The sequence below is a fragment of the Lissotriton helveticus genome, chromosome 3_1 (assembly GCF_964261635.1).
Source record: "Lissotriton helveticus chromosome 3_1, aLisHel1.1, whole genome shotgun sequence".
NCBI classification, from domain to species: Eukaryota; Metazoa; Chordata; class Amphibia; order Caudata; family Salamandridae; genus Lissotriton; species Lissotriton helveticus.
Window position 1 is genome coordinate 1,072,516,150 of NC_136061.1, and position 27,528 is coordinate 1,072,543,677.

Sequence of the window (27,528 nt, forward strand, 5' to 3'; positions counted from 1 at the left end):
GACCATATTAACCTGGCTGGTCATTGAGATTTGATTGTCGATCAAGACGGATTGAGTGTGGGTTCTAGTTCTTGGAGCCACTGGGCCGAAGACCAGAGAGAGGTCCATTTTCTGAAGAGTACCACCTTAATCTTGTTGTAGTTGAGCTTCAAGCAGTTGGTCTCTATCCAGTTTAGACTTCAGACATGCAATTGATGAACTTCGTCTAAGTGCTGGAGGTGTCATCGTCATGGAAGAGAATGAGCTGGGTCTCACTGGCGTTTGAGATGATGCTGGGGCCTATAAGTAATGCTAAGTGAACACTTAAGGCAATAATACAGTCACAAATATATGCATTTCAGTAGTATGGCATACATTCACATTCAGCTCAAGTATTTACAATGCAAACGGGAATTTAGATGACTGTCACAGATACGGCAGAAATAAATATGATCCTTAACCACGTGAAAGTCACTACATGCAATGTATATGTATACATGAAAATATTCTTGTCGTTCAGTGAAACTATGTTTCAGATATAGTCACAGTACACATCAGAAAAGTGTCAGCTCAATACCACATGTACCGACTGGATTGCACACACAATAATGATAGGCAATAACATAATTTTCTATGGAGATGCATTTTGCAACTGTATCCATCAGTAAGTCATTAGTATCAAATAAACTTTTAGGAATGCATTATTCATTCATCAGTAAGGAAGTCTTGATTTTAGATACATTAGTTATGTGCTTACTAGTGCAATATTGTTGGAATGAAATCATCTAGCTCTATGGTTAAGGTGCACGACCTATAATCTCCAACTATTCCAAACTCTTCCTCTGCACGCTTTTACGGTGCAGTAACTTCAAGTGATCATTAGTTTTACTTTCGTCAAGGTGCATGACAAGATACACAACTGCATCTCACACCAGAATCATTCTCATCACAAGTCCTTGTGACATATAATCAGTAAACAGCTGCATCAGGTCCAAACTGAGGTGGGATGTGGTGCAGAATAAAGATGTCCTGGGATGTGGCCCTGAGCAATTACCAGGGGCTGAGAATAATTCTAAATACTGTATCCATCACTTTTTGTATGATTCCTTGTAAAAGGGAAGCATGCTGTAACTCAAAGTGTAATATGCCAGTGGCTGAATTGTGCAAACCCACTGCCCCAAGAGGCATGCTGCAGTGGCTGGGAAAATGTGAATGCCACAGTGACAGAATAATGAATGAAGACTGTCAGAAAACCCCTATAAGTAACCATGTTATTCACATAACTGTAGAAAATCTAAAAGTCTCTGCAAACACCGGACATAAAAAAAGCCAATAAGTTTGCCATTGGCTGCCATCCTCTTGCCTTTGCAAATGCTTTTTTGTAATAGTTTTGTAAAACTTCCTTACAGACAGGCAGACATAAAGGTGTACACAGACAGATAGACAGACAGGCTTGCACAGACAGACAGAAAGAGAGGCTTGCACAGCCAGACAGAATCGCAATTTGGGTTTGCGATTTGGTATTCGGAAGGGGCGTGTTTAGAGCATTACTTCCAAATACCAACTCTGAATGGGATGTGAGAATGTTTTGCACCCGAATTACAGTTGCAAAACATTCATATTTTACCTACTCCTTGAAGTAGGTGATAACCCAATCTCAAATCAGAAGGGGTCCCATGGAGACCCCTTCACCTTTGAGAATGGAAAACAAATATTTTTAAGAGCAGCTAATAGTCCCACAGGCCACTGCCTAAGCTTAAAAAATAAAACTGCAAAGTTTAAATGTTTTCTTTTTTAATGTGGGCTGTTAAAAAGCAATCACAGACATGGTGGTCTGCTGACTTAAGCAGGCCTCCATGTGATGGATGTGATTCCTAATGGGTTGCAAATTGCAACCAACCTCATTAATATGCATGAGGTAGTTCTATTTGCAATCCACTAAGAATTGCTAATACAACTCAAAAGAGTTTCATACATTAGGAATATCGGTTTCCTAATTGCGATTCAGAGAGAATCACAATTAGGAAATCGGTATTCCTATTTCCTAATTGCGATTCGGAGAGAATTACAATTAGGAAATCGGTATTCCTAATGTTCGGACATCTGGCCCTAAGAGGCTAGCACAGGCAGGATTGTACAGACAGAGAGGCTTGCACAGACAGATAAGAACGCACACAGAGGGTTCACAGGCACACAGACAGGTTTGCACAAAAAGACAGAGGCTTGCACAGACAGACAGGGACTTGCACACAGAGAGATGCTTGTGCAGACAGAGAGAGGTTGCACAGACATACAGAGGATTCCAAAGAGAGATAGACTTAAAAAGATAGACAGATGGATAAGTTTGGAAAAGTAGATGGAAAGGCAGATAGGTTTGGAAAGGTAGAAGGACAGATACAGTGTTGCAAAGGTAGACCAACAGTCAGGCAGATAGAGTTGCAAACGTTTGGGGACAGGTGGACAGATAGATAGATGGACAGACGAACGGACAGACAGACAGACAGGCAGACAGACAGACAGACAGACAGACAGACAGACAGATAGATAGATAGATAGATAGATAGATTGGAATAAGTGGCAACGTTTAAATTAGTACTATGATGGCGGAGCTCGTGCTGCATAATTTGCCGGAGCTTCGGGCTCCGCCGTTTCCTTGTAAATATGCCCCTAAGTTCTTTGACTCATTTCTGAAGCACTTGCTATTGTATATGTTCCACGGGAAAGCTTAGTGTGCACTAAGTCCAACTGGCCTGGTATTATTTATTCATCAACAATGGCAGATCGATGTGCACAGACTGCAGGAGGCAGACACTGCATAAGTAGTCTGGTTTACAGGAATGAAACAGGAGAACCGCACTGCTTGAGGCTTGTCTGGTTCAGAAGGCTCGGATCTCACAAACCCAGCTTGCGTAGCGCCTTTGCAGCCTAGTCTGTGACGTGTTTGTGGCTGACTGAAGCCCTGTGAAGTGGCGGAGAATGGCGCTGGTGTATTTCTGTCTTTGGCAGTGATCCTTGTGTGTTCTGCATTGAAACAATAGTGCAGCGTGGTACTTTTAGACAGAATCAGGATCAATTGCGAATCAATAGAGAAAGAGACATAATAGGACCGTAACATAACAAGTCCGCTCAGTGACACAAAAACATCAGACCAAAACAATAACAAAGAACAACAAAACACAATCATAGTGCACAACGAACTGAGCACAATACAGCACAGAAATAACAAAGGAAAACCATACTACAACGCACAATGAAAACAACACGATACAACGCAAAAAAGCACACTGCACAATAAGAAAACACAATAACTGCACCTAATACAACAACGCAAAGCAGCACACTTGAATTGTGCTACTGACAATTTATTATTTTGTGTTGGTGTATTGCTGAGCAGTTTTGCTGTGTTACATTTGTCTCATGTATTGCAGAGCTCTTATACTGCTGATGTGTTTTTGAGGTGTTGTATAGTACTGTGGTGTTGTTTCATGTTGTTGTGCTGCGTTGTCTAGTACTGCAACTACAGTCCATCTGCTTAATCATGCCACAGACACGCTTTTCACTCAATAGCCCGCTACAAAACCGTTTTAAGACACTGCTTAAAGGTATTTGGACAAAATCTTTCGGCTGGGGAATGTAATGGCGCTAACCAAAAATATTTTGTGGTTTAGTCCGAATTTTGTGATAAAAACTTAACTCTTGCAGGATCTGCGGTGTCACTGTATGCTCTGATGAGCACGTAGGACATCTAGGGAGGGATGTGGGGGCAGATTTACAAGAAAGTGACACATCTGTAGAGATGCATCACTTTCCTTGCTCCACCCTAAAAAATGCTTGTGCCACCATGGATGTTCTGTATTTACAAATCGGCACCCCATGGTGGAAGGATTGACAGATGCGTCAGAAACTCTGATGCATCTATTGGGGCAAAAGTCACGCATTGCTGGAGTCGTGTCGCAAGCACAACATAACACCAGCAATACATTTTGTGGCCTATTCCCAATACACTGTGTCACTCCTTACACCTGTTTGAAGCAGGCGTAAGGTTTTGACGCAGTGGTGTCCTAAAAGTAACGCAGGGAAATCTTGTAGATTTCACCAAGTCACTTTTAGGAGGCTTTCCTGCGTAGGAACGCCCCCTGCATCCATTATACCTGATGCAGGTATAATGTGACGTTGGGCTTTATAATGTGACGCAGCTACCTAGATGCGTCACTTTGTAAATAGGGCGCATTGTTTGCGCCGCTGTTGCGTCACAAAAAGTGATGTAATGGCGGCGCAGAGAGGCACAAGGGGCTTGTAAATCTGCTCCTTGTTGTGCAGATATCGCTTGTAGAATACTGGAGCAACAGTTACCTTGAAATACATGGGATGATGTCATTTATACTATATGTTATTGATTGGGTCACCTGTTTGAAGAATAAGGCTTCCTATAAGGCTTCAAGTACATACCAGATTACAACTCTGCCACTTTGCCCAAAAGGCAGGAAAATGGTATTTCTCATTTATTGTCAAATATATGTACCTCTATGTCTATGACTGAAGTTAGTGTCACAGTTCTAGGATATTAATGCTGTTTGATAATTTTTCTGACACTGTTTTTATCTCTTCTAATTTTGCAGTCCATGCTGAGCATTCGTGATTCATTGTTTTTCCCTCGGCGCAATAGCAGAGCCAGTCTCTTCAGCAACAGAGGACGCGGGAAAGACGTCGGCTCAGAAAATGACTTTGCCGATGACGAGCACAGCACTTTTGAGGACAATGAAAGCAGACGGGGATCCCTCTTTGTGCCTCATGGATATAGAGAACGACGCAACAGTAACCTTAGTCAAGCCAGTAAGGTGTCCAGGATCCTGCCGGTGCACCCAGTGAACGGGAAGATGCACAGCACGGTGGATTGCAACGGAGTGGTTTCCTTGGTCGGTGGTCCATCGGTTCCCACATCGCCCGTTGGATTGCTTCTGCCAGAGGTGATAATAGATAAACCACCTTCTGATGACAATGTAAGGAGGTTTGAAATAGTTCAGGCATGGTGGCCCGTTCTGATTGCATCAGCCAGTATTTCCCCACCATGGAATTCCTTGGGAATTATACCTGGTCGGTCTAGCTTTGAATGAACCTGCTTCTGGCAATGCCTTTAATATACTAACTGGCACCGCATCGATATTCCCATAGACGGTTCCTAGCTCCATGCATTTACAGTATTTGTTAACATGTTCACACAACAACACAAGCTGTCAAATTCTTGGATTTTGGTTTGCAGGCCAATGACACTACATTTTGAATCATCCTAAAAGTTACACGTTAGCCAATGGGATACAGGTTTTCTCTTCTTGTCCATATAGGCTTCATTCATTTTATTTGAAAAAACGATACTAGTCATACTGTGAGAAATAAGTCCACAAATTCTACACTGTAAATGGAAAAGCCTCAGACCAGAGTGAAACTTAGCTATTTGACATGCAAATCTTTCCTGATTTGTTTTGAAAATATACGTATTATTAGTTTAAAATGAAAAAAAGTCTATCTGAAGTATCTGGTACCATTTATACATAGGAATGCATATGGCAAATATAATCTATGAACACAGTTATTGAATGCCTTTGTATACTGACATTGGGGCATTTGTGTAGGTGTCAACACGTTAATGTTTAAATCTATTTTCCTTTAATCACTTTTTGGTCTAATATAACCTTAGGGGCCTGCTAATGAGGTCTTAGAGGGGCAATCAGTAGTTTTTGCACCCAATAAAATCTGACTCCAGGGTAATTTATTGGGTGAAATAAAGAGCATCTATTCTGACTTTTGGAGGTATTACCAGATCATTTCCATAAAAAATTCCAGCAGATATCACCTGCCGAAATTTCAAAGAGGGCTGCAGATTTCAGCACACCCGGTCAATAAGTGCCATAACTGTGATCCCTGTTGAGACAAGGATTTGCGCATGGATCACAATTTTGTGCATGGGATCCAAATTTACTGGAACATTTATGCAGCCGCGGCCGCTGCAGGTAAGAACGGTGATCCCGGCCGGGGGTGGGGGGGGGAGTTGCTGGAGTTGGGGCATATTTAAATAAATAATTCATTTTCCCTCATGGCCGTCTCTCGAAATCCCCCCCAGCCGCCCCACTGCTCTTACCTGCAGTGGCCGTGGCTGCATTTATGGCCAACTGTATCATGACAAATACACAAGAATCCAAATATTTGTGTAGACAATGTTATAATTAGGGCTCGAGAAAGAATGGCCGAGTGGACTGACACGTGTAATCAGCATTCAAGAATGTGTACTTCGGTTAACTGGCATATAATATCAGATTTCAAGTGGCTATGTTTGAGTTGACTGCCATAGATCATCTTGCACATATAGGTCACTGTAGCCCTTGGTTGAGAACTGCCATTGATATGATAGACACAGGGGACCACAGTAGTCTGCTGCTATTTTTACCAAATGTAAAAGGTTGAACTGCACCAGGAGATTCCTTTTTGTGTCCACAGTGTATCTGATATCAAACACTTGCTTATGGGCAGCAATATCGTGAGGCTTCTCATACAAATGAACATTTTGCAGTTTTTAAAGCTAAACTCTTGCTAATAATTTTACAGTTTAGCTAGTCCTGCTGTGCCTACAGCTTTATTTGTTGATACAGCGAACATAATGCAGCCTTTCTGCTGCCCCATACACAGATCAGATCTGTGTATCTTAGGCTCAGCAGCAATGGGGGAAATAGAGATGGCCCTCTTCTCTTGAGCAGGAAAGGAGGGCAGCAGAAAGGCCTTGCAGCAAGGCCCCAGGCACAATATAGAATTTAATGATGAAAGAATACCGATGCATGTAGGATGCCATAGACAAGCAAATCATCAATATTTATTAAACATTAGCCAAACATAAAATTAGGATTCTACAAAAAGACATTTGATGTCCTAATTAAATGATCACATATTTCTGCAAATGCAAGCTTCTCCATTAAGGATTCTCCAGCATCCCAATGGACTGTGCAATTCTTCCATTGGACAACAGGATTATGACCAGTTTTCAACACTGTTAAAACTACTATAGCTATAGGACAGGCATCACTGACAGGGTATAGGAAACAAAAATATTGTGTGGACAAAATATGAAGTCAAACATATCTAGGACCAAATACCAAGAAGATAAGTGCAAATACGTAAGTATGGATTTACTATTCTGAACTCCACATCTGCGTACCTTGAACACATTTATATATATATCGTCAGGGTACATATATTTGGGGTTATATATAGTAACACTTTGCTTACCTATAGAAACTTACCTTCATGCTATTTTTCTCCTCAATATTATTGATACAATAACGTGTCCAACAATAATTTTGCTTCCGATATTCCGTACTACCATAGGACAGACATGCCTGGCATGAATAAAAGAGATATAATTCTGCATGAAGCATGCTTATCCTTGACCCAGATCCTACCTTTGCAGGATGTGAATGACAAATTCTGAGCCTGTCACTGCAGGTGAACGTTTAATATACCATTACTTAATTTGCAGGTTGGCACAGAGACAGAAATGAAGAAGAGAAGGCTGAGCTCTTACCATGTGTCAATGGATTTGTTGGAAGATCCTATGCTCCGGCAACGAGCTCTGAGTGCTGCCAGCATTCTATCAAACACAATGGAAGGTAATTCACCCATTTCTAACATGATTTGATTTCTATATTGTGGTTTGTGGTGCTACATCATACTGTATCTCACATTACCTTAAGTGTGCGGAAACATGGAGTCATCTCTGAATGCAGTGTGCGGGCTAATAAGGCTGATTCTTGAAGAAATCGAGTATGAATATGGTACTGAAAAGTGTTAGTTAAAGCAACCATTTTCAGGGTATTTCACAGAATAAAGTGTAAACTTGTAAATATTTTTTTGTTGCCACAGCAGCAAACAACAAAACTTTTTGACAAATATTGCTTGTCAAATTTGTAAGTGCTGCTGACAAACTAAGCAATAACATGGTAGCAGTATTCAAATAATAAGTATACTGAATAACATAGATGATATTCATAGAATGCCGGTGGAGGTATATGTCAAAATGTACTGTTTATGAATTGCTATATTGTGTACATATGTTTGCTTCTGCAAACTGCAGATTGCACAGTTTTCCTACATAAAATTGTGAACAAAATTCAGGGGGCCTTTTGTGCACAGTGTACTTTATAAAGCAACAGCTCATTCAGCAAGATGCTGAAATTCTGATGATATTGAGAGCAGCGTTGGAATATCCAACTTGTTTTTGTACAGTGTGGCAGTTGAAGTAAAACCTATGAAAAAATGTCAAATGAAGTTGCTAAATTAATTAATGGCCTAACCCAGTGCACATCATGTGAGTTAAGGATGGACAATAATTTTCAGGTTTGTTTCTGAGGTTCATAAGGTGAATAAGAGTATACCATTATGTAGTTTAAGCACATGTTTCAGGCTACAAATTCATCCATAAGTCAAAAGAAATATTTCCAACAATAAAATATCCTATTTAGCTATTCTGTAGTTATTTGATTTTCTTTAAGGAATGCTTGAAGCTTTTGTCAGGTATTCAAACTGTGTTTGTGGATATTTGTAAGTGATTTGTTAAGAACTTTATATCTTAAGTTTCATTTTGAAAAGGATGTGATTGCTAAGAGTTTTCTCATTAAAGTGGTTTGCAAAATGTTATTTAATATCAGCTATCAAACTGAAAGGCAATATTAATTTAAGAATGTAGAAGCTCTCGTACTCAGTTGAAAGTGACAAATAAAGTGGTTTTCATGAGATATTGCACATTTAACTAGAAAAAGTCACTATGTTGTTTTTCCCATTGTTGGGTCTTATTGAGTAAGCGGCATGAGTGTATGCATTAGTCTAATTATATGTAAGACAATAACAGATTAATTCAGGTTATGTTTGGCTGCATTAAGCAACAATGCAATAATAAAATAGTGATGGATCACACCACAACTATCAAATTGCAGGTACGTAAGCAAATGATCCAGATTGTAATTGACCAACTAGGAAATTTTTAAGGCATCGTATGACTTAGTGAGCGCTTACCATGCCATAAGCAACTGCATGCAAGATTTCCCATAAAATCAGTAAAAGCCAACTAGCAGGTGGGTACAACAGAAAAATGACACTTTGTTGAGATTGGCAGATATCTATACAGCAGCCAGGGCCGGACTGGCTACCGGGTGTTTTGGAATGCTGCTGAGTTGGGGGCTGAATTCGTTGATGGGGACCTGCGTGTACTGTACAAAATTCGTTTTGCATTCATTATTTTGAAGCACACGCAGGTCTCCATCAAAAAAATCAGCCCCCACCGCAGTGAAATCAGCCCTCAGCTCGGCAGCATTCCAAAACGCCCGGTAGTCAGTCCGGTCCTGACAGCAGCCCCAATAATCAAACCCATTAACCAAGCTAAAAAAAACTCTCATTGAATATATAGTTATTTAGCATATGGACTATTCTATATATAACAGATCTCAGACAAGACCACCTTAAAGGCTCCCAACAAAAGCGATTATTCACAATTGTGATGTTTGGTCAGTATATGGAGCACCTTTCAAATGTGCCCGCTCCCAGTGGCATGCTGGCAAAGAAAAGATAATGAAGTTCCTGTAGTCACAAACATATGTAGTGGCTTTGGTGGCTACTAGAGTACTGGGATTTCAGTAAAACTGATATGTAAATTTAAATAAGACTTCTAAAAGGTCCCCATAAATACAGGACCTCAATACAGTTATGGGAACAGAAATAGATAATTTTATTAACTCAACAATCTTTCTTTAATTTTTGTAGATGACTGGGATTTAGAGATTGGATAGTTCTTTTTGTAAACATTGCTACTCACATGGTTTATTTCACACCTGTAAGACTTATTTCTGTACAAGTGCATGGCAATATTCCACTTAATCTATTTTTTCCTCACAGGTGGGTGTATATTTTGTTTTCAATTTGTCCTCTTTGATGTTACCTTACATTCCCTGCTATGCAGTGGGCTCACACCGTGGAATACATTTTGAGCAGTATGATTTTTATCAAGTTGTTACTAATTTATTTTCGATATATATTTACCATTAACTTATTTTTATGGGAACATTTACTAAACTGTGATGCCAACTAAAGTTGTCTTGCTGTATTGTGTCATAGGTGCTGGCTTTATCTCCCCCAGTCAGCTCCGGATTACCAATTAGGCAAAGTAGGCATCAGTCTATGAGCCCCACTCCTTCTAGGTGCCCTGCCACAATGGATCAATGTAATATTGGTTTGATCTTGAAAGAAAATGATAATCAAGCTTTCCTAAATTGTTTCCAAAAGATAGAAAAAAATGAATCAACTCAAAGGAACAAAAACTTTACATTAAAGACTCTATAGATTAAATACTTAATGTATTTGTACCCATTGAGTATTTACAGTTTTGTTGGTTTATTATAATATATTGTTGGTTGATAAAATTAAAAAAGTATTAAGAGATAATTTGGGGGGGCAAAGTTTCAACTGCCAAGGGGTCTCCACAAGGTTAAATCCAGCACTGCCCCCAGGGCTGGTGCAATTTAGACTGCCAAACACCAGTACACACACCCTTGTTTCACAGTGCAAGGGTATGTGCATTCTGTCACACATAGAATTTCTACTTCCCGTGCCAAAATCCTGATTTGAAATGTTGTACAGTTTGTATGTGTGCCATACAGTGCAGGACGCATGCACAACTTGATAAGTATGGAGAAATTCAACCATTTCTCCTTTATTATGCCTGCCTGGAATGTGCTCCAGCATTTAGATCTGTGTCAAGAAACAGTACACTTGAACCACTTATATCAGAAGTGAACTTTAGAATGTTATGTTATGTCAGTTTGTAGAGTGTACTAATCATCCTCCTGGGTATCCAGGTGCTTAAGCAGGTGTGTAGGCATGTGGTCCCCACAGAATTATTCGAACAGCCAGGTTTTCAGCTTCTTGTAAAACTCAAGTAGCGAGAAGGAGGCTCTGATGTGTTGTGGGAGGTCATTACATATTTTGGGAGCAAAGTAAGAGAAGGAGCAACTTCCTGCTTGGCGTTTGTGAATGCAGGGGTGTGTGCAAGTGAGAGTTAGCAGCATAGGTGTCTTTTTTTATTAGTATGTTTATTGGTTTTTCAAAAATAACATTCAAACAGTGATCACTTCCCTTATGGTGGCCTTCTAAGCCTCCCAATGAGTTATTGCATCAGTAGCCTCCACAGAATTCTCTCTGAAGTATAATGCTGTCACTTTATCAAGGCTGTCCAGTACCTTTACATTCATGAGTGGTCACTTGGCCATTCTCCAGCCTGTTCTCCCTCAGAAAGTCGATATGGTTAGGGTATTCCACAGAGGCGAGTGATCGGAGATACCTCTCACCTTAAAGTCTGACTCAGTGAATTTGTACCGTGTTCCTAGTGGTGTAAGAAAGTAATCTATCCTGGAGTGAGAGTTGTGTGCCCCTGAGTAAAAGGAGTCGTTATTTATGTGTCCTGTGCCGCAATCTCCACACATCTAACAAGCCCAAGGCCATCACAAAGGTACCTAATTTCCCCACTCACAGGGCACCAAGTGGGGGGGGGGGGCAGATGTTATATCCATGTGGGGTCTATTATCTTGTTAATGTCCCCTTCCGCTAACACTGTCACAGAAGAGAGACCAATCAGCATGGTGCTCAAAAGTGCCAAAATCTCAGTCAGCAATCCTGACAGGATATATATATATATATATATATATATAAATATATATATATATATATATATATATGTATATGTATATATATATATATATATATATATATATATATATATATATATTAAACAAAGCAACTGGCTCCCCCTCTCACTTACTCAGTAACATAGTATAGCATCCTCTATCATCGGATGAGGTCTGTTGCAATTGAAATGCAACCTTTTTTTGGTCCAGAGGATCCAGAGGAATACCCAGAGTGACTAACCATTGTGTACCTATCCCTCCCAAGGAAGCCACAATTAGATTCTCTCAGATTTGTTTCTATAAAAACACCACATTTACCGCATAGCAGAACAGTGCCCTGTTCACCAGTCGCCCTTGATTTGGTTACCCAGTCCATTAACCTTCCATGTTAAAATTTTGAAGTAGCATATCTTACGGTCACTGTGTGCATCATCGCTCATCATAATGGTCCCTCTGTGCTGTACAATACAACCCCTCCCCATGATCTGCGCAGTCAGATAACATTTGAAGCAAATAATTACCCTCCCAACTGCCCTGGCTGCCACCGCAATGCATGGTACGTCCATTGCACCATAAAAACAAAATCTTGGAATCTTAGGTGTTGCTTAACTCCTCAAAAAGCTTCCCATTGACATTGTAGAAGTGTATTATAATCCGGAAAGATATGGACTGTCACATCTTGCATCATCCATGGGCCATGTGAACGTGCTGCATGCAGAATGGCATCCCAATCTCAAAAATTAAGCAGCTTAGCCCCTATGGCCAGCAGCAGTGCACCTGGGACTGGTGGTCTCCTTGGTGCCCTCTAGGTTCGCTCCACTGTAAACCATTCCAAGGTATTCCTTCCAGGATCACCAAGGAAAGTCACTCTGCAAGAAACAGCTCCACACTGGGGCCCTCTACCCTCTCAGGTAGTCCCACGATCCGGACGTTATTTCAGCTGGACCAGCCATTCACATCTTCTGCCCTTTCCTCTAGCCTAACAATTTCCTTCTCCTGTGTTCTAATGTGGGTGATGGTCTCTGTTAACCCCTCCCATGCTGGTGACGAACCCCAGCCGTCACTTCCCGCGGTGGGCGTGTGCGGATGACGGCTGGGGTTCGTCACGGCCCCACCCTGTTCTAATGTTTACCGCACAGCAGAAAAATTGCGGCCGCAGCGAAGAGGTTAAAGCAGACTGCACCTCCATAAGAGTGTACTCTACAGTTGATACTCTATCCGCTAGTTTTGCATGAACTGCGTTAAGGAGGTTTGATTCCTGCGCCACTGTAACAATTTTAAGTTCCAGGGCCGTTTCAGTGTCCTTTATTGCTGCCAGGATAGTGGCAGTGTGCTTCTCTAAGTTTCGGTCCATGACTGGGGGGGTGGAGCCTTCTTCCCTGATCTGACAGTATTTGACCAAGGGGGGTCTAGCTGGTTTCATGGAGTCCTCCATATATGCCGGCCCAGGCAGAACACAGTAGGCATTTTGAGTCCTTTGGCACACAATCCTGTATATCTCCCTGGGAATTGGGAGAAGAGAGGGTGGAGAAACAGGGGTCCCCCTCTGAGGGCTGCCACCGATGGATAATACCAACTATCATGGTGGGATACCACTACACCCAGCTGCCTAGGCATCTCACAGCACTGTACCCCGATCCAAAGCACCCTCCAAGACCCCCTCCGGTGTCACCAGTTATGTCTTCTGGGAGGTTCCACTCTCTCCTTGGCCTCTGTCAGGTTGTTGGGGAATCTCCTCACAGTGCCCCACTTGCACTGGGCCTCCCTCATCCATAGTATAAATCCAGTGAGTGCAGTAGGCAGGACACCAGCAGGCACCCCTCGATGTTGTGAATTCATGCCCCCCGTCCATTCCGATCACGCCCCTGTCTCCAGTTCACCGGTGGAAAGGGCTTCGCAGAACCTCCCCACACTCCAAGTGGAGAGTCTCCAACATACTCCAGTTGAGCAGCTGCCCTTTTCCTTGTGAGTAGCCGGTTGCCAGTATCTGCAAAAGTATCGGGGGTAGAGTGGAGAGGAAGAGAGACATGTGTCAGAGACCCTCCCCTGCGGGCCTACTGATGCCCTCATTGAGACTCTTCGGTGCAGTCCACACAGCTCTTCTGGGCTCGGCGTGGGCCTTCAAACTGGCAGTCGCTCCTCTTACCACAGCCCATACGCTCTCTTATGGTTTGCTGTTGGCCTTCCAGGCTGCCTCCACAGTCTTCTCAACGGCATGGTGGGCCCTTGATCACAGACCCACTATGTGGTGGGGTCTCATGACTACGGGAGAGACCAGGATGGTTCACTCACATTCCGCAGCATTGGAACTCAGCACGTAGGTAGCCGTCTTCATGCGGCTGCAAGCCAACCCAGCATAGGTGCCTTAATTGATTGTGAAGGTGTATGCGGCTGTTTAGGTTTGTGGTTCCTGTGCTGTATAGGGCTTTGTAGGTGTGTGTTAGAAGTTTTAAGTGACTTGTGAATGGGGAGCCAGTGAAGGTAAAGGGGGAAGTGTGTCGGTGAGGATCGCTGAGTTTGAGCCTTGTGCCACCGTTCAGGATGGTCCAAAGTAGATTCTGGAGCTGCTTAGAAATTCTGGTGTACTGTGCATTGCTGTATTCGAGTCAGTTTGTAATGAGTGCATGCATGGCTGTTTATCTGGTGTTCTGTGGAAGTCACTTGAACATGTTTCTTAGCATTCATAGGAGGTGGAACCAAGTTTAGTATTTCATAGAATCATTTGAATTCTCCATAGATGTTATTCCACAGTATAGATATCCATACTAATATTATAAAGAGAGAGCCCAAACCTTTGAGGCGGGTAATCTCAGTAACCACAGCACCAATCACAACACCCAATACAGCGTTGGAAAAGGCAGTTGCAGCAGAAGGACATAGGCTATGCAGACGGCCACCATATACATTTTTTTTTGTTTAATTGCTTTTATTATATTTTCAAGAAACAGTGGTGTTCATCACAATCATACAGTGCAAGACATACAATTGTACCATAGGACACCATATACATTTAAAAGGTAAAAGTACCGTGCCAGCAAAGTAGTCCCTTGTGGGTGTGTCTGCGTTGTGCTTTAGGCGCGGGCTGGGGGCGTGACTAACGCTGGGGGTGTGTGGTACGGCCATCACATCGTGGGCTGTGGGCATGTGCTGGGGGCGTGACAAACGCTGGGGGCATGACAAACGCTGGGGGCATGTGTCCGCCCTTCATGCCATGTGAGTCGTACATACAAGCACCAATTACGTTGCTGCGCAGCATCAAGGGGCACGCTAGGGGCGTGACACGCTGGTTGCGTGAGAAACGCTGGGGGCGTGTGTCCGGCCTTCATGCCATGTGAACGCAATTGCGCCACATCAAGGGGCACGCTGGGGGCGTGAGAAACGCTGGGGGCGTGTGCTACATGCCATGTGGGTCGTACATTAATCAGAAGATCGTCTGCTGTGGCCATGTGCTGGGGGCATGACAAACGCGTTCAGCTGGAGGCCTGGTAAGTAACATTACTGCAGCCTCTCCTGCGCGCTGTTACTGAACTCTCTCATTCAACGAAATTAGACGCGCCTGCTACCTTCAACCAGGGCTCTAGCCGGGCTTAGGCGGTGGATCAGTACACTAATTACACGCGCCTGATAACATCAACCAGGGCTGGAGCTGGGCCTCAAGCGGGGGAAGACGCGCCTGCTAACATCAAACAGGCCTGCATCTGGGCCTCAAGCGGAGGAACACGCAAATGAGCGTGTCTGCAGGGACAATTACTGCAGCCTCTCCTACTCGCTGTCACTGAACTCTCTCATTAAACGGATGTACCCGCGGTTGATAACTCTCTCATTCAACGACATTACAGGCGCCTGCTAACATCAACCAGGGCTGTAGCCGGGCTCAGGCGGCGGATCACTACACCAATTACACGCGCCTGCTAACATCAACCAGGGCTGCAGCTGGCCCTTCTCTGTCCTTATTCTAATGAAACAAAAAATGTTGTCTACGCGAGATTTTTAAATAAATTGCCCTTGCCAAATACACACATTACACACATTCTATTTCATACCCGGACAACGTCGGGACGGGCTGCTAGTATTCTATAAAATGCAACCACTTTTCTTTTTTATCCAGCAATTGTTCAAATTTCAAAGTTTCTCCAGAATTTTTAATTTTCACATCTCCATAGGGCGGCCATTTTTCCTGCCATTTTGTTGATAAATTTGCTTAAGTGAATGATAGAGAGATGCTTTACTTGTTTACTTTTCAATAAAAATATTGAAAAAATAAAACATAGTACACACAATGGTTTTAGTATATGTACACATGATATTTGCAAGACTCATAATTGAGTTGTGCTGTACACTTTTATTTTTTAAATAAAAAATGATGTCCAATGTTTGTGAAGATGTGCAACGATATGCAGAGGGTATTTTCTGAAGGGTTGTGTTTGGAGTTAGTAGATAGTGAATAGCTTAATGTGTGCTGTTTTAATTTTAAAGTGCCACATTCAGCTATAGCTATATTTTACTTTCATTCAAAGCTACCTATTAATGAATTTTGAAAAACGTTTTTGAATGTTTACTTAGCTTGTTAAAAATTTCTCTGGCCGCTGTGGTGAGCATTCCCAAATGACCAGTACAAACGAGGATGTTTGGCTTTTAATATTGTTCCTCAAAATATTATTAGATTTGTTTTCGTTAGAACTGGCTCTGATGTGATTTACAGACGCACAGAGATAATTGTTTTCTTGAAATCTATTAATTTATTAAATTAGCGACTTACAAGCTGCATTGCTTCAACCGAACTTGCAGAAAAAAAGACAGTAATTGGAATGATAAAACGCTTTTGATAAAGCAAAGATGTGACCTTGGTGCAGCTCAAAAATTGTACTAAGTGTCTTCATAGTTGACAATGAGCTGAGAAAGAAGAAATGAAGCACTTATGACTCGCTCCGCACAGTTGTGGTCTGCATCCAAGAGGGTGCTTTAACCCCTTATTCAGAATAGGGAAATCTAGACAGGGAGTAATTTTGCACAGTTGTGCCTTCCATCTTCTCGTCTCCTGAGCCATGCATTGTGCTCCTCCTTATGTTCCCTTTTTACACAAGTGGTGGAAGTTGTAAGAATCATAATAGAGTTTTGAGAATGTAAAGACAACAAATCTGAGTCATGGTCTCAAAGTTCTTGTATGGGTGTTGAGGTCCGTTTTACTGCCTCTCTGATTAAAATCTGGCAAAGTTAGAAATAGTTATTATCGCTTTATGCACTGGGCTTCCAATATACATTTTGTGCAGTTTTTCCTCTTTTCATACCATTTTCATAAAAAGAGGCAGTGTTGCTGCACATACTTCCTCTAAAAACCAGAACTGTAGTTTGCTTACCCGTTTGAATTCATCCTGGCGCTTTGTGAGCTTAGCCCTAGAACATCAAGGTGACCTCCTTCCACTACACTGTACCAGAAAGGTGTGTGCAGCACAAACAATTACATCTAGCATGTCATATAGTACCTAACCGGCCAATGTCAAGGGTGGTTAATGTTTTCTAACAGCATTCACATGGTCTACTTCGTTAACTAGACCTCTTGGTCAGAGCTGTGTTGAATGCCTGCCAGGATGGTTTGTTTACATTTGGCACATGATTCTTAACAGATTTTAAAACTGTTTTACTGTATTTTACCTGTATAAGCTGATTGCGCCACACGCACACGGCATTTTAGAGGCTGAATGTCGGCACCCTTGGTAACTGCTCGATCCACAGGGAATCGGAAGCAGGAAACGGTCAGCCGGATACAGGTTAGCGGGCTAGTCTTCCTCAGCCGCAACCCATTAATAGACAAGCTGATGCGACCACGCAACGGATGCACGCAGCGGGCGCACCACTGGCGTGCCAAAGGCACGCCTAAGGCAAGCCCGTCTGCGCCCGTCCGTCCTCGGTCCCTTTGGCTCTTGTAAATCAGATGCCTTGACATATTCCAGAGAGGACCTCATGAGGTTGGATCCAAATGGCAGGAATATGTTCTTCCCTAGGCTCTCACCTAACGCGCTCAGAAAGGGACACTAAGCTCTATGCCTCAAATGCCATACGATGCTCTCTAATACAACGGGTCATATATCTAGACCGATGGCCAAGATAAAAGATGACTCCATGGGGGCATGGGACCGTGCCCCTGTCAAAGCTATTCTCTTGGGCGCCAGATCACTAATAAAACACAGCGTGGAATGCGCCATGCTGATAGAGGAGCACAATATCATGCTGGCATTTATCACAGAATCTTGGTCCGATGAAACCTCAGGACCTGACCTTTTCAAAGCCCTACCTCAAGGATATCTTTGCTACCCACAAGACAGACCTGTTAGGAAGGGCGAGGGTTGGCTGTAATATACCACAACTCCTTAGAGCCCTCCTTCCTCTCAGCTTCCAACCAGACTTGTGAAGCTTTGTATTAAGTGTTCGTATCTCCCATCATGACACCTTCAAAGTAATTCTCCTCTACCGCCCCCAGGTGTCAGAGGCACGTTTCTAGAGTCGATGAGAACGCTCTTAGAGGAGGGGCTCTATGCTAAGTCCTTCACGATTTTAGGAGATTTTAATTTCTATCTTTAGGACCTCACTGACACCGACAATATAAAGTTACAACAATCTTTAAGTGGGGGAGACCTCAAGCAACTTGTTTTAGATCCCACTCACACCGCAAGCCATACTTTAGATGGCATTTTTTCAAATCACCCTAATCTTTGTTATTTAGAGGTACTGCCACTTTCCTAGTCTGATCATGCCGCCATCTTCTTTGAAATTATACAAGCTAGGCATCATAAACTCAAACCTGAGCCCAAATCCTAGGTGAAAACCAGGGTCTGGAAAAACATCAACAGCTCAGAGTTAGATAATTGCTTGAAAGCAACCGCTTTCGCCCTGCCTCCTACTGCAGAAGAGGCTTCGGCGGGATATACCGAATGATTAGATTCAGCATGTAGGACACTAGCCCCTGTTAAAACGTGTGCCTCAAAGAGGGCACTCCCATCAGCCCTTGGTATTTTGATAGTTTAAAATTGCACAAACGTGAATGCAAATGGCTGGAACTAGTCTGGAGGAGAGGCTATACTAATATCACCAAAGAGGCCTATAAAGAAAGTCTCACTTGCTACAAAAAGGTGCTTCTTGGTACAAAAAAGAAGTACTTTGGGGAACAGATTAGTAAAGCAAAATCCTCCACAAAATAACTTTTAAAAACTATATCCAAATTTACGGCTCCAACAAGCCCCAAAACACAGAGTGGCTCCAAAATTTGTGAAACCTTAGCCTCCTTTTTTTCTGGAAAAAAGTGAACACCATTGTCTCCTCTTTCTGTAATCTGTCAAAAGAGGGCCTCAAGATTTGGGCCTGGGGGGCGCCAAGGGACCCCAAACTAATTCCCACATTAGACAGCTTCACAACACTGGAGGCTCAAGATGTCACCAAGCTTTTGTTGGCAATTCAATCGGGTTTCTCTTCAGACCCATGTCCAGTATCAGTGGTCAAACTCGTCCCGAACACTATCGGGTCTGCTCTTGCCCCGGAGTTTAGTACTATCTTACACTCGAGTCAGTTCCCCAAATCCTGGAAAAGAGCTTCAATTCTCCCACTACTAAAGAAATCTAATCTAGACTCCAAAGAGCCAAACAACTACAGACCGATATCGCGTCTTCCCCTGCCGGCTAAGATGATTGAAAAGTCTATAAGCTCTCAACTAAGATCTTTTCTTCAGACTAATTGCTTACTGGATTCAACGCAATTTGGCTTCCGGGCTGAACACAGCACCGAGTTGGCCCTGATTAAATCAACAGAAGAGATTAGAGGCATTAGATCAGGGGGAGCCGCAATACTGATTATGCTAGATCTCTCTGCGGCCTTCGACATGGTCCACCACGAATTGTTGATGGACTGGATAGTCGAAAGGGGCGTTCAAGTAAAGGCCTATCACCTCCTAAAATCTTTCCTTATTGACAGAACCCAAACGGTGGACCTGGGCAAAGATCGAATGAGGCCCTTTTCCCTTCCATGAGGGGTACTGCAGGGGTCAGCGCTTAGCCCTACACTATTTAATGTGTACGTGTCTCCGCTGGCAGCCCTTATAAGATCTTTTGGGTTCCAGCTGACATCTTATGCTGATGACACACACATTTTGCTGTCGATAAGAAGGGCAAAGAGGCCGAGATAGGCCGAGGCTCCTTGACAGTATGCAAGCCATGGCGAGCTGGATGTCAGCAAACTGCCTTAAGCTAAATGCAGGAAAAACTGAGGTAATTATTTTCGGCAACTCCACTAATCTCTGGACACCTGACTGGTGGCCTGTTGTTAAGTGCTCGCCCCCGGCCCTCACCGATAAAGTGAAGAACCTGGGGGTGATCATGGCCTCAAAAATTTCCTTTGGGGACCAGACAAGCCGAGTCGTATCCTCTTGTTTCCACCTCCTTAGGATTCTTTCTTTCGGAAGATAGCCTCAGGACAGTAGAAACAGCCCTCATTTTGTCATGACTGGATTACTGTAACTGCCGCTATCTTAACATCCAAAAGAGACATCTGAACAGACTCCAGGTCATACAAAATGCAGCAGCTAGTGTACTTCTGGGCACCCCAAGGTTTGTTTCAGTGAAGAAGGGACTCCAAAATCTTCTGGCTTCCGGTGAAACAACGCGTAGAATTTAAGGCTCTTTGTATGGTTTTTAAGGCCCTAAGGGGTCTGGTCCTGCTTCCATGAGACAACACCTACAATGGTATGTTCCTGTCAGAGCATTGCGCTCTGCCGAGGCAAAACAAATAATAATTCCTCGCGTCAAAAAGGCCAGCTGGGGGTGTAGGAGTAACTTCAATTGTTCCTCAAAAGCCTGGAACGGTCTACCCTTCCATCTCAGAAGCTCAACTGAGCTCCTTTCATTCAGAAGGGGGCTTAAAACCCGGCTTTTTCCCTGATCAGCCAGCTCACCTCAGCAACCAAGTAGGCAGCTTCCAGCGCCAGGACACCTTAGGGTAACAGTGCGCTTTACAAGCATCATCAACATTAACATTAACTATGAACCATGGTCTTATCAATTGTTGAAACTTGGGTTGGATATTGAGTTAATATTGCTAGCGTAGAGCACAGAGGATTTGAGGCCTGTGTTACATTATCCTTTGAGAATTTAACATTTGCCTCTTTTTGATTGACATAACCAATGTGTGAGTATGAAACTTGGTGCATGATTCAAGTCATTATATCCGAACCATGCACAGGAAGTTCTACCCACATAGTAAATCCAACTCCCCAGAAATAATTACGTTCAAATAAGTGGATAACTCAAACACTATAAATCTATAGAAATTCTGTAAAGTTGAAAACAGATCACTGTGGGTATTGATGGGCAACTTGAAATGGTATCATCTTTTGTCAACCTACATATCAACATTTGATAACCTATATATTTGAAGTAAAGCCTCACAGTCAGTAATTGTCATATGTGGCATAATTGTGATTGCAGATCCCCTTGACATACAGTAGGCCTCAACGAAATGCGGATTTCACTTGTGAAACTCGTAACAGTTCCAAATGTATCTTTATGTATGTATTTTCTTGAAATTAAAAATTTCTAAATTCCATGGCATTTTTTCCCTGTGGGAGATGGGTCTGAGCAGAATATGTTTTTCCAAGAGATATGCCCTTGTTTGAAAATGTCAAAGATAGTAGTAAACCGCATTTCATTTCACATATAGAATTTCATTTAATTTGTGTGAAATTGCACTAGTAGATATGCAATTTCACACCTCTTAAATATATAACATCAGTACTTTTTACCAGTGCTTTTTTTAACCTTTTATTGAGATTCATAGCAGGAAAATACATAAAGACATCGATCATTAACTATAACATACATAACAATATGAAAGAAAATAAAACCATGGTCCAACATAATAAACCATTGCATAAAAATAACTAAACAACAAAACAAATATAATTTGGCTGAAATTCCTTGTCCTTCCATATAGTCTCTCATAGCCCCCCACACCTTTAACCCTAATTTCCTTTTTATATATCCTTTAACAGCATTTAGGCTGTACTCCATATTAAAAACATTAACCAGTTTGGCAAGCCACAGAAGGAGCCTCTTGCTATACCCAAAAAGACACTATTGATATCTGTGCCACTGCCATAGCCAAAAAAATTAAATAACAGTGTGTATACAATAATTGCCCCTTGCGCAGTTCTTCCCCAATCCCTAACAGCATCATAGATTGAGAGATTTTATCAGAAACCCCCATAATTGCCATAAAAAACCTCTCCATAGAGCCTATCAAAGGATTAAGCGCATTACAGGCATAAAACACGTCTACGATATCTGCACTGTCAGCCCCACAGCGAAAACATTTCCATCATGCTTGCCCCCCCCCCCACTTCATCATCTTAACAGGGGTATGATATAAATTAAATAACATTTTATAATGTTGACTTTTTGAATTAGCAGCCATGAAAATCCTCCCAGACAAATCAATAGATTTCTCCATTGAAATTTCAGGCTTTCCCAGCCAAGTTCTCCATTTGATAATATACTTTCCCAAATCATCTGGTCTTCCCTCTAATAGTGTTTTATATATTAGTCCGATATTTCCCTGTCGTCTGATAATTTCTACAATTATAACATTTATAATACAAATTGGATGTTTTCCCAAGAAATCCCTTACTTGCAAAAACTTAAAAAAGTGAGTTGAGGGTAGATGATATTTCTCCGCCAGCTCTAAAAATGAATAAAGACTCCCATCACCCTGATACTTGTCACCGAGTTGAGTAATGTCTTCTCTCTCCATCCTGAGGCGACATAATCCCAAAAGATCGGAGGCAGCAATTCAATAGCATCCATAGGAGTATAGCCCGAAAGTGGAGGAATCTTAACACTTCTCCAAACTGTGTTCCAGACTTTAACCCCTTCCATGCGGGGCTAATTCCCCTGTGGTGCGGGGGGAAGGGGCCACACGCGGCATCGCGTACTGGTGACAAGCCCAGCTCATCAGGCTGCACAGTGGAGCTGTGCTCATGATGAGCTGGGCTCGTCACGACTCCGCCCACTCCTTTAGAACGCCCGCACAGGAGGGGAATTAGCCCCGCGTTGGTGTTCCGCGGCAGTTATGACGAGCACAGCTCGTCATGAGCACTGCTCCACTGTGCCTCATGACGAGCTGAGCTCGTCATAAGCTTCAAAGGTGTTTAACACGGCATTTAGCACCTTAAAGCAGGTTCTTTTAAAATAGCTACCATCCAATCTTTTAAACAAAAAATGCTTCACCTCGGGGCCCAATACCATCTGGTAGGTTGAGGGGGCTTTCTTCTGGATTGCTAACCTCTTCCCCTTTCAACAAAATACGTGCGTTAACCAAAATACATGCTTAATAATAGAAAGCAAAATCAGGTACAGACCACCCTCCTCTTTCTCGAGGAAGGGTCATATAATGCACAGCCCTTCGAGGCTTCCGTGGGACCCACAGAAATCTAGCACAAAGTGATTGTAAATGCTGTATTAGTTTGCCAGGGACCTCCAGAGGCACTGCCCTGAAAAAAGACATAACCCGGGGCAAAACATTCATCTTCAATACATTGGTTCTACCAACTAAAGACAGATGCAAATTCTCCCATCTTTCGAGTGATTGTTTAACTCCCCATAAAATATCGCCCCAGTTGACCTCTACAATCTCTTTTACAGAAGAACGTATCTTGATTCCCAAATATGTGGCTTCCCTAACCACCCTAGGGGCATTATCTATTACTTGATTCGTACATAAAATTTGAGTTTTGGCTGTATTTAATTTATATTCAGATGCCAAACCAAATTTCTGCTCTAAGAATTCTATTTCGGGTACTGCAAGACTAGGGTTAGGGGTAACAATCGCAATATCATCGGCGTATGCAATTACGCAGAACTGGTCTTGATGGATAATAAAAGGCATAATCTTTGTACTCCGTTCTAACATAATAATTAAAAGGTTAATGTACAATGCAAATAAAAGTGGTGAACAAGGGCACCCTTGTTGTGTACCACGAGAAATCGAGATACTTTCTGAGGAGCATCCCATTGCGCATATTTTTGCACTGGGGAGGTGATATAGGGCCTGTAGAGCTTGAATATAGCCCTGCCCAAACCCAATTTGTTGCAAGCCCCTCAATAAGAAATTTCAGGGCACACAGTAAAATGCTTTCTCAGCATAGCGTAAAATTAGCCCTAATTCTCTAGCTTCTACCTGTGCAATATCAAAGAGCGTCACTACTACTGACATGTTCTACCGTCCCTCTTCCAGGTATGAAGCCATGTTGTTTTAAGGATACAATTGGTGTTATAATTTTTGCAACCTGCGATGCCAAGATTTTAGCAAACATGTTCACGGCAGAATTAAGAAGTGAGATTGGATTGTAAGACCCAGGTAACTTCCCGGCTTACCCTTTTTCCTAAAGATACAGATATTGGCCTCAGCCCAAGAACGCGGAATCTCCCCTATTTGTGCCATTTGATAAACCTTAAGCATATCAAATTTGATACCTTGAAAAAAAATCTTAAAAATTTCCAGGGGTAGCTGATCAGGTCCAGTGCTTTAAAAGGAAAAAAAAAGTGCAGGTACCATTAAAATGAGCTAGAGGTGTGGTGAGTGGGTGGGGCTAAGGGTAAGGCATGACGATACTTAATTATTTCTATAATAGTTGCAGCTCATTCCAAAACACATAAGAAATGTGTTTATTTAAACAAAACAGCTAAACTCATTTCACAAAATGAAAGCCAAACATGATAATATGTTAATATTTCCTTGTTTTGTAATAGATGCACCTTCTTATTGTCATACTGTTAATTGCTGGTATTTGGCACAATACTATATATTTTTGAGCAAGGGAGTAGTCAGAAAATGAAAATACCCCAACTTTAAACAAAAGCTATTATGGCACCAAGCAAATGCGGCAACTCATCATGACCCTCCCCAGAAGAGATCTTTAGATCTTTTGTCTCCTCCATTGAGCTATCCTTTCATCCTACCATTCACCTGCTGGTCTCCACCATTTAACGTTTACATTCTGTCATCTATTCAGTCTTTCATCCATTATTCAGTCTTTCACCATTCTGTATGTCCACCCTTTCATATCCAAACCTAGCCATCCATCTCCAAACCTATCCATCCATCCTTTCACTCATCCATCTCGTTATCCACCCTTTCACTCATCCATCCATCCTTTTGCTCCTCCATCCATCAACCCTTTCACGCCTTCATTCAACCCACTGTTTCACTCCTCCATCCTCCCTTTCACCCATCCATTCATTCACCTTTTCCTCCATCCTCCTTCCCTTTCATTCATCCATCCATTCTTTCACTTATCCACCCATCCACCTTCTCTTTCACTCATCTATCTATTCTGTGGCTCACCCATCCTTTTATGCATGTATCCATCCATCTATACATCCACCCATCCAGCCTTTCACTTGCACAGCCATCCATCCGTTCACTCACTCACCCACCAACCCACCCTTTCACGGTTCCATGTTTAAATATCGATTACAAAAATATAGTTTACAAAAATATAGATGTAAAAATATCGATTACAAAAATATCGACTCCCTATACTTAAACAGGTAAGTACAATAATATCGACTCAAAAATATAGATGTAAAAAATATAGATGTAAAAAATATCGACTTTACAAAATATTATAACTCAATTAAATAATTAAATATTATTAATATTAACAAAATAAATTACATTACATTTATATTTTAACTATTTATAACAAATAAACTTAATGTAATCATTATAAACTTAATAAATGTGTACATATACATATATTTTCTTAAATACATTTTATTATTATCTTTATTTAATTAATAAACTTTAATAAATTTATAAAAATAAAATAAAAACATATATAAAACATTTTGCATAAAATAACATTTTCTATATTTAATTAACACATAAAAGTATTTAAAAATAATAATACATACATTTAATAACAAAATTAAAACATTAATAGTTAAAACATTTGATAGCGAAGGGGTAAAAATTACTATTCCCACTCCAAAGGGTGCAACAGTAGGGAAAGCGCTGGATAGCGTAGGGGTAAAAATTACTATTCCCACACCAGAGGCTGCAACAGTAGGGAAAGCGCTGGATAGGGTAGGGGTAAAAATTACTATTCCCACTCCAGAGGGTGCAACAGTAGGGAAAGCGTTGGATAGCGTAGGAGTAAAAATTACTATTCCCACTCCAGAGGGTGCAACAGTAGGGAAAGCGCTGGATAGCGTAGCGGTAAAAATTACTATTTCCACTCCAAAGGGTGCAACAGTAGGGAAAGCGTTGGATAGCGTAGGGGTAAAAATTACTATTCCCACTCCAGAGGGTGCAACAGTAGGGAAAGCGTTGGATAGCGTAGGGGTAAAAATTACTATTCCAACTCCAGTGAGTGCAACAGTAGGGAAAGCGCTGGATAGCGTAGAGGTAACAATTACTATTCCCACTCCAAAGGGTGCAACAGTAGGGAAAGCATTGGATAGAGTAGGTGTAAAAATTACTATTTCCACTCCAAAGGGTGCAACAGTAGGGAAAGCGTTGGATAGCGTAGGGGTAAAAATTACTATTCCTACTCCAGAGTGTGCAACAATAGGGAAAGCGTTGGATAGCGTAGGGGTAAAAATTACTATTCCAACTCCAGTGAGTGCGACAGTAGGGAAAGCGCTGGATAGTGTAGAGGTAAAAATTACTATTCCCACTCCAAAGGGTGCAAAGTAGGGAAAGCGCTGGATAGGGTAGGGGTAAAAATTACTATTCCCACTCCAGAGGGTGCAACAGTAGGGAAAGCGTTGGATAGCGTAGGAGTAAAAATTACTATTCCCACTCCAGAGGGTGCAACAGTAGGGAAAGCATTGGATAGCGTAGGGGTAAAAATTACTATTCCCACTCCAAAGGGTGCAACAGTAGGGAAAGCGTTGAATAGCGTAGGGGTAAAAATTACTATTCCCACTATAGAGGGTGCAACAGTAGGGAAAGCGTTGGATAGCGTAGGGGTAAAAATTACAATTCCAACTACAGTGAGTGCAACAGTAGGGAAAGCGTTGGATAGCGTAGAGGTAAAAATTACTATTCCCACTCCAAAGGGTGCAACAGTAGGGAAAGCGCTGGATAGCGTAGGGGTAAAAATTACTATTCCCACTCCAGAGGGTGTAACAGTAGGGAAAGCGTTGGATAGCGTAGGAGTAAAAATGACTATTCCCACTCCAGAGGGTGCAACAGTAGGGAAAGTATTGGATAGCGTAGGGGTCAAAATTACTATTCCCACTCCAGAGAGTGCAACAGTAGGGAAAGCGTTGGATAGCGTAGGGGTGAAAATTACTATTTCCACTCCAAAGGGTGCAACAGTAGGGAAAGCGTTGGATAGCGTAGGGGTAAAAATTACTATTCCTACTCCAGAGTGTGCAACAATAGGGAAAGCGTTGGATAGCGTAGGGGTAAAAATTACTATTCCAACTCCAGTGAGTGCGACAGTAGGGAAAGCGCTGGATAGTGTAGAGGTAAAAATTACTATTCCCACTCCAAAGGGTGCAAAGTAGGGAAAGCGCTGGATAGGGTAGGGGTAAAAATTACTATTCCCACTCCAGAGGGTGCAACAGTAGGGAAAGCGTTGGATAGCGTAGGAGTAAAAATTACTATTCCCACTCCAGAGGGTGCAACAGTAGGGAAAGCATTGGATAGCGTAGGGGTAAAAATTACTATTCCCACTCCAAAGGGTGCAACAGTAGGGTAAGCGTTGAATAGCGTAGGGGTAAAAATTACTATTCCCACTATAGAGGGTGCAACAGTAGGGAAAGCGTTGGATAGCGTAGGG

The 27,528-nt window shown here is 42.1% G+C and overlaps 1 protein-coding gene across 2 annotated transcripts in view; it reads left to right on the plus strand.

Moving 5' to 3' along the window:
- Window positions 1–27,528, plus strand: part of LOC144823278 (sodium channel protein type 2 subunit alpha-like) — an 859,818-nt gene that overhangs the window by 322,203 nt on the left and 510,087 nt on the right. For both annotated transcript variants that reach the window (XM_078681635.1, XM_078681634.1), the window contains exons 12-13: window positions 4,599–4,979; window positions 7,505–7,634. In XM_078681635.1, the coding sequence (XP_078537761.1) occupies window positions 4,599–4,979; window positions 7,505–7,634 (511 nt within the window). The remainder of the gene's footprint in view (window positions 1–4,598; window positions 4,980–7,504; window positions 7,635–27,528) is intronic.